The 14,940-nt window shown below is 42.4% G+C and overlaps 1 protein-coding gene across 5 annotated transcripts in view; it reads left to right on the top strand.

Annotated features, from left to right (window-relative positions):
- rps6kal (ribosomal protein S6 kinase a, like) overlaps positions 1–14,940 on the top strand; it is a 165,685-nt gene that overhangs the window by 93,692 nt on the left and 57,053 nt on the right. For all 5 annotated transcript variants that reach the window (XM_060927660.1, XM_060927657.1, XM_060927658.1 and 2 more), the window contains 5 exons: positions 5,780–5,817; positions 5,933–6,075; positions 6,487–6,557; positions 6,791–6,879; positions 6,994–7,058. In XM_060927660.1, coding sequence (XP_060783643.1) covers positions 5,780–5,817; positions 5,933–6,075; positions 6,487–6,557; positions 6,791–6,879; positions 6,994–7,058 — 406 coding nt within the window. The remainder of the gene's footprint in view (positions 1–5,779; positions 5,818–5,932; positions 6,076–6,486; positions 6,558–6,790; positions 6,880–6,993; positions 7,059–14,940) is intronic.

Genomic DNA, 14,940 nt, shown 5'->3' with positions numbered 1-14,940 from the left:
GCTTTTCCACTACCAACGCGGCTGAGTTGGGCTGAGCCGTGCTGTGCTGAGTTGAGCTGAGCGGGGCTGTTGGAGTTGCATTTCGACTACAACCGCGCTGAACCGTGCTGGCTGGAAGTGGGTGGACACATTGGGTGGAGTTAGCGAAAGTGGGTGGATGTCACGTGATGTCATTAGGCGGCGCAAACAGTGACATCAGTGACCTTTTAAGCGGTAGTCTCACGACCCGGATAGTAAACAATAAACATGGAGGACATGGAGTCGTTAGTGTTGCTGGTCTTGGTGCTGTGGCTTGTTGTCACCGACAACGCCAACAGATACTGGCAAGAGCGTATAGATGAGGCGAGGCGCATAAGGCTTCAGAAATTCTCGTAATTCGTAATTCTTCTTCCGGGTTTACGGTGTTTACAGATCCCAGCGTGCTCGCGGGGCGTGTGTGGGAATGTGAGGACACTCCTCCTCACCAATCAGTGCACAGGGGAGTGTCTCCTCACGCCCCTAGCCCCACTCGGCTCGGTTTGGCTCGCTTCAGCCCCACTCCAAAACCGTGCGAGTTTTGGGTGCTGAGTAGGGCTGAAGCGAGCTGAGTCGTGCTGCTCTGAGGTAGTCGAAACCCGAGCCGTGTCGGGCTGAAGTGAGGTGGAAAAGGGCCATTAGTTTGGAACCGGGTTTTCTGTTTCCACTGACAAAGAACTGGCTCTGGGGCCAGAAAAACCGGTTCCAGGCTAGCACCAACTCTCTGCTGGGCCAGAGGAAAGAACCGCTTACATCAGCGGGGGCGGAGTTGTTAAGACCAACAACAATCGCAAGACCGCGAAAGATCGCCATTTTTAAGCGACAAGAAGCAGCAGCTGTCCAAATGCGAAGTCATTTATTATTATTATTGTTGTTGCTGCTGCTGCTTCTTCTTCTGTTGTTTTTGCTTTGATATTTGCGCCAAAGTTTATGTAAACGTAGCGACGGAACTGACGTATACAGCGATGTAATGACGTGGCTTCCCTTAGCACCGCGAGTTATGGAAAAGCAAACTGGTTCTCAGCTGGCTTGCAAGTTGAACGAGTTGTGAACCAGCACCAGCACTGGCCCTGAACCAGCCCTGGAACTGATTTGGTGGAAAAGGGGTGTATGTTGTTGTGGTCTCATGTGCCAACTGCAGTTTATTTCTCTTTTCCTTTTCCGTTTGAAAATGTGGACCAAAATGAGCAATTGTTCCTACTGCCCGTGTTTTGCCATTCATTTGTGGGCATCCAACAACTCCTGTCTTGCCATTGTTTATACGCTGGGCACTTTGTAGCAGGCAGTCTTCATGTAGTCATGGAATTTAGCGTTCCATTTTAATAGCACTACCTGCAGTCCTGGAACACTTGTGATGGCCAATACAAAAGCGCAGCTTATGCAAACTTGTAAGGTCCTGAAGGCGATTTTTGTCTTTGTGCACCCTTTACTTATGTCATCTCCGCATTAAGTATGCTGAGGCATTACTTTCTCTGTCTTTCTCTGTCGCTTCTTTATGTCTTTTGTGTGTAAGACTCAAGTAATACATTTTTGAGTGCCCAGATTAGTGGCTAACAGCAGCACCAGTGGTCTAGGGCTGAGTATTATTGGAACACTTGGGATAAAACATTTTAGGTGCCAGCAACTGATTGCAAAATGTTTAATGTACACTACCGTTCAAAAGTTTGGGGTCACCCAGACAATTTTGTGTTTTCCATGAAAAGTCACACTTTTATTTACCACCATAAGTTGTAAAATGAATAGAAAATATAGTCCAGACATTTTTCTGGCCATTTTGAGCATTTAATCGACCCCACAAATGTGATGCTCCAGAAACTCAATCTGCTCAAAGGAAGGTCAGTTTTATAGCTTCTCTAAAGAGCTCAACTGTTTTCAGCTGTGCTAACATGATTGTACAAGGGTTTTCTAATCATCCATTAGCCTTCTGAGGCAATGAGCAAACACATTGTACCATTAGAACACTGGAGTGAGAGTTGCTGGAAATGGGCCTCTATACACCTATGGAGATATTGCACCAAAAACCAGACATTTGCAGGTAGAATAGTCATTTACCACATTAGCAATGTATAGAGTGGATTTCTGATTAGTTTAAAGTGATCTTCATTGAAAAGAACAGTGCTTTTCTTTCAAAAATAAGGACATTTCAAATTGACCCCAAACTTTTGAACGGTAGTGTATGTTCTTGAAATAAAGGACTTAAAGTTTAGGGGTCTTTTTTTCCCCCTCCCTCAGTGCGCAATTAAGTTTATTAAGCACAGATATATTTTTGCATATTTCTTTTTCCGCCAAAATTTTTTACTAATTGTGCCAGAAATTCTGGAGCTAGCTGTATACTTAAGCTATACATGCCTTGTTTTTGTTTTAAACAACTGACTGATGTTCAGACGTGCATAAAGACCAGACAGGATTGTTACATGTGATACTTTGTCCGCTTAAGAGTGCTTATGAAGCTTACTAAGTGCTCCTCCTTTCTCGCCACCTTGTATAATAGTCACAGGTATAACAGATGGATTCGTCAGGCAGTTTGGCGTGACCTCGGGTTTCCACCTTCAGTAGCTTTCTTCGATAGCTTCCTGTTTCTTTGAAGCATGTTTTAAGAGAATCTAAAGCATACAAACTAGTAACAAGGAGGGACTAGACTTGCTGGTAGAGCAGGCATCCTCATCAATAGCCTGGGAAATCCCATGCTGCTTTGGACAATCGTTCCAATCTGAAAAGACAGCATGGAAACTATGGTCTAAAGGCTCGCCTGAGTTAGGGAGCCAATCAGAGAGTGGGGAGGGGTGGAAAGACGGTGACGCGTACTACTCGACAAACGGAAGCTTGTAGTTTATTTGGGACTGTTTACGGATCACATTTAACATGGCGGCGAGCGATACGAACCAAACTAACCAAACCAGCTTCTCTTATATTTGTCTTGCACAAACGGCAGTAATCGTTCGGTGCCATTGTTTTCCTATTTTTTTTTTTGCCTTCTCTTTCTCTTTCCTTCTCTTCTTCGCCTCTTCGTCGCTCTAACTACGTCACCGGGTACAACTGCCATGATTGGCCATGGGCTACGTATACGCCAAATGATAGACATTCGCAACGTCCAATAAACGGCCGTTGACAATCGTAAACCACACCTCCCCTACGAGAAATTCAATAGGCGGATTCCAGACCATGTTTCACTTGTGATATGGTCTGGTGTTAACCAGACTACCTCATCAAGGCCGTTGGCATCAAATTCTACTTGTTAAAATGCTGCTGCCTTTAACCCTTTTTTGTGCTTCGGTGGATTTATATTATTCCAACATCTAGAATCATAGAAAAATGATGTGACATTGCGCGTATAATTGAATAGAAAAAGGAGGGGTTGTCCCTGTTTAAGTAAAAAAAAAAAATTATTAAACATTTTAAGAATGCTAATTTATAGAATAGACTTTTATTTGTAGTTTTTAAGTTGTAAATTAACAGCTTTGTAGAATGTAAACTATCACTTATAAATTAAATCTCCCTAATAATTATGGGTATAACGATACGCTCCAGTCACAGAACAATGTACATTTTTTTTTTTTTTTGGTCTGTATAAAAATAAATAATTGCTCCAAAAATAAACTTAATATTGCAATGTACAAGTTCGCCATATCTTTGCAGTATCAAAAGATTTTGCTTGAATAAACAACGTGTTTATTCTATCAGGCTTCACAAGCCTGCATATTCTGCAGGTTCTCTATGATGGAATGCGATCACATGACCAGCGTGCTCTCTCTTTTAACTCGACGGATTGTGCATATTGGAACCGCTGGTATTCAAACAGTGCGACTGCATTGCATGAATAATTTGTAGAATGCTTTTGTCCATGATGTGTAACATGCATCACGTTTTTGCATTCTTGTGCATCATGTCACAATGTATCGTTATGCCCCTTCTAATAATTTTAACCTTCAGTCCAAAATCTCTGACAATGCCTCATATATTATCAGCATGATTATGTTAATTTACACGAAACTAGTTAGGCCTAGTTATATAGCTCAATGTAATTAGCCGGATGCTAGTTAACTTGGTAGCAACTTAGATTACTGGTTACACAAGATAGTATTTCTAATTAGTGTAATTTTAGCTGGCGAGATAGCAGCATCATAACATGAAAATTTATTCAGCACCGGATCCACCTCAGGTGAAGTCTGTTGTAAAATTGAGTGATTCTGCTCTGTCCACCTGCTGCATGCTGTATCAGACCAGACAGTCCATCACGGGTGATTTATAAAAAGCGCCATCGTGGGGGCGTCGTGGCTCAGGTGGATAAGGCGCCATACCATAAATCCGGGGACCCGGGTTCGATTCCGGCCCGAGGTCATTTCCCGATCCCTCCCCGTCTCTCTCTCCTGTTCATTTCCTGTCTCTACACTGTCCTATCCAATAAAGGTGAAAAAAGCCCCAAAAAATCTTTAAAAAAAAAAAAAAAGCGCCATCGTAAACTCTACGGTTTGCCTTGTATTAATTGCTAGGGAGAAGACTAAGGCCCAATCCCAATTCTAATTTCTACCCCTACCCCTCCGCCTTCCCCTCCGCCTTCCCCTTGGCCCTTCCCCTTGAAACTGAGCTACAAGGGATAGGGCTTGAAATTCAACCCTTACGTATTGGGATAGCCCTTCAACGATCGCATACGTCATCGCGTACCTCCGTCAGCGTTTACATTAGCAAAACGCGACCAAATGCGTCATTGGCTGCGACCAGCCGCTACAGTCAGAGCCAGAACAGAAATCTCTGCTGGCAGGGTGTGATTTGTTAACTAACACCACTGAATGGGATATCTTTGGCGCTTCGTGCACCACATCCGACAGAATGAGGTGTCAGAACACTCATGTAAACAATAAAAGCGAGAATAACAGAACAAAACGTACGGAGTAAAGCAACCGAAAACAATACTCACTCCCAAAGCTTTTTAGCAGCAGCTTGGATTTCAGAAATCGCTGCTCATTCTCAGCTCGAAAGCGAATCAAGCGGCGTGTTTCCTCTGGATAACAACTTAAAACACGTAAATAATGGAGAAAATACATTTATGACAATCTTTCGCCGCGGGAACCGCCATCTTTCTGAAATTCGCATGAAATCTCGCTGAAATCCGCATGGCATTGTGGGAAATCACTCAAACCCCTTCGTTCGGAGTCAGCTCCAGGAAAATCTCCGTTTGGAGGGGTACAGAAGCCCTACCCCTTCCCCTACCCCTCCGCGTTAACTGGGATTGGGATACCCCTACCCCTTCACGTGAACGCGCAAAATGGAGGGGAAGGGCTAAGGGGTTGGTCCAAGGGGTGAAATGGGATTCGGCCTAACTCTGTATACCATCTCCCATTCACGCCTGTACCTTGATAGCTTATTGCATTTCATAGGCAAACTTGCGTTGGAAGATATTTAAAAAAAAAAAACTGCGAGATTTTGTTTCCATAAGACGTACCAGATCTCTCACTGCGTGCCTGCCTGTTATTCTCGCAACTGTGAATGCTTCGTGTATGTAGTATAAAACCATGTGTACAAAAATACCGGATGAATCACGTCCCTTATTTAAAGACAGATGTGGCATTATATTTTATACAGGACTATCATTATAAGGGATGAGTGGCAAGTCTAGGTGTGATTGTTTTGGATTCCAACTTATCTGTGTGTGTGTGTGTGTGTGTGTGTGTGTGTGTGTGTGTGTGTGTGTGTGTGTGTGTGTTTGTTTTTAACTGTATCTATGTGTTTGTGTACCTGTATTGGAGAATCTGATTTTAATTTTCAGCATTTTGCTTGATGAAGCTGGACATATCAAGCTAACAGGTACATTCTGCTTTTATACTATTTCACTGTTCATGGTAATTTGCATGCATGCATATACATGATTACATGTGCACTCTGTGTTTGTATGACAAAGGCATTGTTGACCCTTTTGCAGACTTCGGGCTCAGTAAAGAATCCGTAGATCAGGATAGAAAAGCATACTCTTTTTGTGGCACTGTGGAATATATGGCCCCTGAGGTGGTCAACAGGAGAGGACACACACAGAGTGCTGACTGGTGGTCTCTTGGCGTTCTAATGGTAGGAATTACTGATGTGCTATTTGTTTTATTAACCCTAACTGCTTGATGCATAGTTATTCCTAATTTGTTGCATTTTTTTTTCATATCACTCCTTTCACTTTCTTTAATAAAAGGTTCATTTTTAAACGCTGACGGCATGTTTTCTAATGGCGAAGCATTTCAGACACAAACCTTTTCATTTTTAACATTATTTACTGACACACACAAAGCATAAAACTTAAAATCCCAGGAGCTTACAACATATCTCACTGAAAGGGACTAACTTTTTATTTACCAGTTTTCTCCATTTGGATCACCTTAGTGCATTATACACTTTTTATATACTGATGTGTGTATAGTATATTTGTTTTTTCCCAAGCTAATCACATGCACAGTTTTAAACACTGGTTTGTTTTTTTCTTATTGCTAGTTTGAAATGCTGACAGGGACGTTACCATTTCAAGGAAAAGACCGGAATGAAACGATGAACATGATTCTTAAGTGAGTGGGACACCATCTTTAGCTGAAACACACATAGTGGTCATCAGATTTTGCAACATTTTTATATTTAGACGAGACTGTAAATGGCAATGGTCATTGAAAGCAAATAATTGTTTGTTATAAACTGAAGATAAAACAGTTTTGTGTATTTTATCATTTTAATTTCTAGCATCTGTCTGTCCAAATGAACAAGACTAACATGTCTCTTTACTGTTCTGTCTAATTTCTATCAGAGCTAAATTGGGAATGCCACAGTTTTTAAGTTTGGAAGCACAGAGTCTTTTAAGAATGCTCTTTAAAAGAAACCCAGCAAATCGTTTAGGTATGTGGCATGTCTTCCTCTCAGCGAAATAAATCATGACCAGAGCCAATAATATACAGAGTTAGGATAAATTAAAATTCCTTTTTGTTTCCTTGATTTTGTTGTCTTCTGTAGGAGCTGGTCCAGATGGTGTGGAGGAGATCAAACGACATGCCTTTTTTTCCACCATAGACTGGAATGTGAGTGGCTGAAGCAAGTGGTCAGATTGTCCTGCACCACACTTCTGTGGAACAGGACAATACTGAACGTCCTTCAAGTCCAAGTGCATGATGTACATCAAGTGGTTATGAATATTTTGTTAGCGACATTGCAGCTTCATTATAGCCTGCTTCACCATGGGCTGGAATTGATGGTCACATTTTAGTAGAGGTCTGAGAGACATCATGACTAGCATCCTGTGGTGGGAAAAATATATAAAGAAATTTCTCATGTTGTGAAACAGAACAAACCAAGTTCATTAGAAAAAAACCTGTGGGAGCGGGCAGGATTGGGATTTTAAAAAATGGTCTTGCGCGTTCTTCTAGCATATACTAGTGCATCTCAAAAAATTAGAATATTGTGAAAAAGTTCAATATTTTCCATCAGTTATTTAAGGAAGTGAAAATGTTATATATTATAGACTCATTACACATAAACTAAAATGTTTCAAGCATTTTTCTATTTTAATTTTAATCAGTATGGCATACAGTACAAAAACATAAAAAAAAAAATCTCAAAATATTAGAATATTTCATTTCGAGTTTGAGTAAAACAGTATGAACACAGTGTATCTCTCGGTCTAGTTCAGTACACACAACCACAATCATGGGGAAGTCTGCTGACTTGAATGTTGTCCAGAAGATGATCACTGATGCCCTCTACAAGGAGGGTAAGCCACAAAAGGTCATTGCTGAAAAGGGTGGCTGGAAAAGGTGCACAAGCAACAGGGATGGCTGCAGTCTTGAGAGGATTGTCAAGAAAAGTTGATTCAAGAACTTGGGAGAGCTTCACAAGGAGTGGACTGAGGCTGGTGTCAGTGTATCAAGACCCATCACGAACAGACATCTTCAAGAAAGGGGATACAACTTTCGCATTCCTAATATCAAGCTTCTCCTGAGCCAGAGACAATGTCAGAAGTGTCTTATCTGGGCTAAGGAGAGAAAGAAATGGACTGTTGCTCAGTGGTCCAAAGTCCTCTTTTCAGATGAAAGTACATTTTGCATTTAATTTGGAAATCACAGTTCTCGAGTCTGGAGGAAGAGTGGAGAGGCACAGAATCCAAGGTGTTTGAAGCCCAGTGTGAAGTTTCCACAGTCTGTGATGATTTGGGGTGCCATGTCATCTGCTGGTGTTGGTCCACTGTATTTTATCAAGTCCAAAGTCAACACAGCCATCTACTAGGAGATTTTAGAGCACTTCATGCTTCCATCTGCTGACAAGCTTTTTGGAGATGCAGATTTCCTTTTCCAGCAGGACTTAGCACCTACCCACAGTGCCAAAACTACTACCAAATGGTTTGCTGAGCATGATATTACTGTGTTTGATTGGCCAGCCAACTTGCCTGACCTGAACCCCATAGAGAATCTATGGGGTATTGTCAAGAGGAAGATGAGAAACACCCGACCCAAAAATACAGATACGCTGAAGACCACTATCAAAGCAACCTGGGCTTCAGTATCACCTCAGCAGTGCCACAGACTGATCACCTCCATGCCACACCGCATTGATACAGTAATTCATGGTAAAGGAGCCCCAACCAAGTATTGAGTGTATAAATGAATATACTTTTCAGAAGGTGGACATTTCTGTATTGTAAATCCTTTTTTTGATTGATCTTTGGGAAAATTCTAATATTTTGAGATACTGGATTTCTGATTTTCATGAGCTATAAGCCATAATCATCAAAATTAAAACAAAAAAGGCTTTAAATATTTCACTTTACATGTAATGAATATAGAATATATGAAAGTTTACCTTTTTGAATTAAATTATGAAAAAAAGGGAACTTTTTCATGGTATTCTAATTTTTTGAGATGCACTAGTAGTACTTACTCTACCATAGTCATATTTCATATGTCATGGTACAATGAACTCACGATTCCACGTTTATTTTTATTGCCGCGTGACCCAAACTGTTATACTGAATTCGGATACTCTTCTTACCCCCCCTACCCCCCCCCCCCCCCCCCCCCCCCAAAAAAAAAATTGTTTGCAGTCGTGTGATTCTGATGATGCATGGACTTTAGATTGGGGGGGGCAGGAAGTCATAAGCAGAATGGACAAGTTGGAGGAAAGCGTGTACTGTGCTAGTTTAGACAATATTAAGAGAAACGGGTACAACCCTAAATCCGAAAAAGTTGGGACGGTATGGAAAATGCAGAAAGTGATTTTTGAATTTACTTTGACTTGCATTTTGTTGCGGACAGTTTGAACCCAAGATATTTCATGCTTTGCCTGGTGAACTTCATTTCCTTTGTTAATATACATCTATTCCTGTGTGTCAGGCCTGCAACACATTCCAAAAAGGGTTGGGACAGGGACAATTTAGGGCTAGTAATGAGGTAAAATGATTACATGATGTTTTAAAGCGGGTGATGTCAACAGCTGATTGTAATCATGATGATCATCCAGGAGAAGCCTAGTCTTTGAGGAGCAGATATGCTCTGAGGATCTTCAGTTTGTCAAAAAAATGTGTGAGAAAATTATTGAAATCTTTAAAAACAACATTCCTCAAGAAAAATTATGACGTGAAGGGATTTGGCTAGTTCGCCCTCTATGGTGCATCATATCATTAAATTATTCAAGGAGTCTGGAGGAATTGCAGTGTGTAAAGGGCAAGGGCTCAAGCCTAAGCTGAACACCCATGATCTCTGATTCCACAGAGGGCGCTGCATCAAGAACAGTCATTCATCTATACCTGATATAACCACATGAGCTTGGGATTACTTTGGCAAACCTTTGTAAAGCACTACAATAAAGAGTATTGTACTCTGTAGTATTACTTGCTTTGCAAAAAGGAAGCCTTATATTAACTGTATAGAAGTGCCATCAACCTCTCTGGGCTTGGAGGTATCTGGGATGGATCACACAGTAGAAATGTGTATCGTGGTCAGACAAATCAGTATTCCGGATCTTTTTTTTTTTTTATACGTACGCCATGTACTCCGGACCAAAGACAAAAAATGTCCATCCAGACTGTTATCAGCAACAAGTCCAAAAGCCAGGGTCTGTCATGGTGTGGGGTTGTCATTGCTCCTGGTGAAGGTAACTTACACTTCAGTGATGGCAGCAGTAATGCAGTCAAGTACACTGAGGTTTTGGAGCAACGTATGCTCCCTTTAAGACAGGGGTGTCAAACCTGATCCATAAAGGGCCTTGTGGCTGCAGGTTTTCATTCCAGCCATGCAGCAGCACACCTGACTTGGCTCATTCAATCAACTGAACTGTCTTCACACAGTCAAATACTTGCAGCCACACCCACCCTTGATTAAAGGGTGGGTGTGTCAGTTGATTGAATAAGCCAAATCAGGGTGCTGCTGCATGGCTGGAATGAAAACCTGCAGCCACATGGCCCTTTATGGATCAGGTTTGACACCCCTGCTTTAAGGCGTCATCTTTTACAGGGATATTTCAACAAGGCAATGTAAAACCACATTCTGCACACACTACAAAGGCATGGTTGTGGAAGAAGAGGGTGGCTGTTCCCTCTGTTCTCTGTAGAAAATGTGTGGTGAATTTTGAAACCAAAAATATGACCGTGACAACCTTGTACTGTTGCACACCTTAAGGCCTGTTTACAGGAAGAATGGGACAAAACCACGAAATGCTTAATCACTTTGTGTCTTCAGTCCCTAAACATGTTTTAAGTGTTGTGAGAAGCACTGGTAACATTACAAAGTAATAAATGTTTTACCATCCAGCATATAGACCACTCGTCAGACGCTCCAAACCAATTCTAAGGCAGGTGAAAACCTGGCCAGAAAGAGCCATCTCTGCTCTCCAGGACTGCTTTGAGAGAACTGACTTAGAAATTTAGAGAGGCTGCAACCATTGGTGACTGTAATAACTTTGAGGAGTACACGGCATCAGTGATCAGCTACATCAACAAGTGCCTTGATGTTACTGTCTCTAAGACCATCACCACTCGCCCCAGCGAGAAGCTGTGGGTTACTGTAGAGGTGTATGCGCTACTGAGGATCCAAGATGCTGCCTTCAGAGCAGCCATAAGAGCAGCGAGGGCCAAACCGTCTCAGGCTATCGGAGCAGCAAAGCGCACACGCCCAGAGAATCCTCAGCTACTTCCAGGACAGCGGCGAGACACAGTGCATGTGGCAGGGCATCCAGGCCATCATGAACTACAGGACAGCACCATCTGCCTGCGATAATGATGCCTCCCTTCCAGATGTGCTGAACAGCTTCTATGCATGGTTTGAAGCACAGAACGGCGTGGCAGTAAGGAAGATCATCCCTCCTCCCAACGACCAGGTGCTGTGTCTGACCACAGCTGACATGAGAAACTACAGAGTTGACCCATAGAAGGCTGCTGGATCAGACAACATCCCCGGTTAAGTGTTCAGAGGATGTGCGGACCAGCTGGCAGATGTTCTCACTGACGTCTTCAACATCTCCCTGAGCAACGCCATTGTTCCCAAGTGCTTCAAAACTTCTACCATCATCCCCATGCCAAAGAAGTCTTCAGTGTCCTGCCTCAGTGACTACCGTCCCATTGCACCCCCACCGATCATTAGTAAGTGCTTTGAGAGGCTCGTCATGAGGCACATAAAGACCCTGCTGCCTCCTTCACTGCAGTTTGTGCATCACTGTAACCAGTCAACAGCCATAGCCATCACCCTTCATCTGGCCCTTAGCCTCCTGGACATGAACACGTACGTACAAATGCTGTTCATAGACTTCAGTTCAGCATTCAGCACAATAATTTCTCAGCAGCTAATTGGAAAGCTGTGCCTGCTGGGCCTGAACACCTCCCTCTGCAACTGGATAGTAGACTTCCTGACTGAGAAATCTGTCAGTCTGGATTGGGAGCAGTACTTCCAGCACCACCATACTGAGCACTGGGGCCCCCCAGGGCTGTGTACTCGGTCCACTGCTGTTCACTCTGCTGACTCACGACTGTACAGCAACTCACAGCTCGAACCACATCATCAAGTTTGCTGATGACACAACTGTGGTGGGTGTCCTCAATAAGAATGACGAGTCAGCCTACAGAGAGGAGGTGCAATGGCTATCGGACTGGTGCAGAGTCAACAACCTGTCTCTGAACGTGGACAAAACAAAAGAGATGGTTGTTGACTTCAGAAGAACACTGAGTGACCACTCTCCACTGTACATTTAACAGCTCAATCGTAGAGAATGTCAAGAGCACCAAATTTCTTGGTGTTCATCTGGCAGAGAACCTCATTGGGTCCCTCAATACTAGCTCCATAGTCAAGAAAGCCCAGCAGCGTCTCTACTTCCTACGTAGGCTGAGGAAAACCCATTACCCATCCTGTGTATTTTACACAGGAGCTATCGAGAGCATTCTGAGCAGCTGCATCATGGTGTGGTTTGGGAATTACACCGTCTCGGATCGCAAGACCCTACAGTGTATAGTGAGGACAGCTGAGATCATCCGAGTCTCTCTTCCCTCCATCACGGACATTTACATCACACGCTGCATCTGGGAAGCCACCAGCATTGTGGCCAACCCCACTCACCCCTCACACAATCTCTTCACCCTCCTGGCATCTGGAAAAAGATGCCAAAGCATTTGGGCCTTCACAGCCAGATTCTGTAACGGTTTCTTCCCATGTGCCATCAGACTCCTTAACTTTGAGGGACTGGACTGCTTTTCGCAGACTGTTGAACACACCACTCGTATTGTAGTCTCTCACACACACAAGTTTTACATTTGTTTATTCCCTTTTCATATACTACCTCAATTCCTCATGCCATCAGACTTCTCAACTGTATGGGACTGGACTAATACTCACTGACTGCTGAACAAAGCACTCACACTGCAGTCTTTGCACAGTGGACAATAATGCACTATTGCTTTACAATGTCGCTCTCACACACACACACACACACACACACACACACACACGTTTTACATTTATTTATTCCCATTTCATATACTACCTTAATATGCACACTCAACTCTGCACTTTGTGTCGTTTATTGTCTGCAGTGTTGCGCACTCTTGCACTTTCTTGTAGGTTGTACTCCTGTGACATTTAATATAGCGCCATGGTCCTGGAGAAAAATTGTATTGTTTTAACTGTGTACTGTACCAACTGTATATTAGGGTGCATCAGTTGCCCTCACTTTCATAAAATCTGATGCATTTTTGTTTGGGTGTTCCTTTTCACCAATAAAGACATCCTGTAAAATATTTTGACCATATAGACCCCTTCGCATGTTTGTAAACAAACCGACCGTTGCCAGGATGCGCGCGCAGCCTGGACCCAGAAACAATGGCGCTGCCCATAGACCGGCATTGAGTTGTCAGATTATGCAAAACAATTGTCGTGACAAGATCGAGAATGCTACATAAATAAGTTAACTCTAACAAGTGGACATCGCCTACCGGATCCGCATTTAATTAAAGAGTGGACGGACGATGTTAGTAAGTTCCCTGGTATACAATGGCCAGATATATACTCGTACCTTACTGACAAGACTTCAGTGTACACCCACGAAAAACTTCGTGCCTACAAGTCTTTAGACGCATATGATTGTTATGTGCGGGCATGTACAACTTGATTAACAATGGGACATTCATATTCATTTTGTTTTAATCAAATTATGCCAGTGATGTGATGGCAATGTGGCTTTAGCTCCAACAGCAAATACCAACACTAAACAGCAATTTGCAGGAGGTAATGGCATGAAAGGAATGATAGTGTAAAGAGTGCAGCTAAGAGAAATCAGAGCTGCGTAAAAAGCGAGAGGCAGAGAGCAGAAATGAAACTGAACGGGGCAGGAGCTAGGTTAGAGCAGTCAACGCAAGTTGGCATTTAGAGTGAGGGGGCACAATTTTACCTTTCCATCCTTGCTTTAAAATTGTGATTTTCGGCATACACAAATAATGACGGCACAAAATCTGGACTGCTTGAGTCAAGCGAGATCTCTCCTACAAACAAAATTGCATGCAAAGCTAACAATATTCATTACATTGTGTAACTATGACCCAGCTAATCAGACAAATGTTGCCAAAGTATTTTGCTACATCAATAAACGAAGACTAGAAAGAATAAAAAAGAAAGATTTAATAAATAGCCTGATCTTACCTGTGATGAAGTGGGCGCTGCAAACCCGCACATTTTTGATAGTGCTTTCATCCCAGTCTACATGTTTGATGGCTTGTAGTCATAGACGTCGGCGATTTTTTTTGGAATGGGTGAGATCCTGCTGGAATTCTGAACATTTTAACCCCATCACTGCTACGATTCTGACACCCGACAACACAACAACTAGGCATTTCTGAGTCTTTTTTGGGTCCAGGCTGCGCGCGCAATTTCCGCTTACGTATGAATGACGTTTACTGCGAAGGGGTCTATTCAAAAGTCTAATGGTGGCACCATGAGGTTCATTTTTTGCCAAAAAACGCTTATTTTATGTTTTCGCGTAAGGTTTGAATCACAATGTCGGACTCCATTTATTGATTTCTTGTGACCCAGAGATCATGTTAAGAACCTTTGCAAGGGATTGAGAAGCATTAATGTGATTCATAATACATTTGTATTGTTTAAAAGTAGTTGAACAATGATTCAATGAACAGCTAAAACTCAAACTGTGCTTGATAGAATATGTACTAAAAATGTGTATCTAAGATATTTGGTATACTCTATAAGGTGCCATAATGTTTCATGAAAAGTGATCGAAATTTTGTCATAAAAGTCATAAAATAGCAGCTTTTTCCATAACTTTGAGCTCCTGGTGCCACCATTAAACTTTTGAATTTTGTCAAAATATTTCACCCAGTGTGTTTTCTTACCAAAAGGAACATAAAAACAAAAATGCATCATGATCGGAGGAACTTTTCATTTTTAGGGGGCAACTGATGCACCCTACTGTACGGTA

This window comes from Neoarius graeffei, chromosome 8 (assembly GCF_027579695.1).
Source record: "Neoarius graeffei isolate fNeoGra1 chromosome 8, fNeoGra1.pri, whole genome shotgun sequence".
NCBI classification, from domain to species: Eukaryota; Metazoa; Chordata; class Actinopteri; order Siluriformes; family Ariidae; genus Neoarius; species Neoarius graeffei.
Note: the sequence above shows the minus strand (reverse complement) of the source record. Positions and strands in the feature narration are given on the sequence as shown.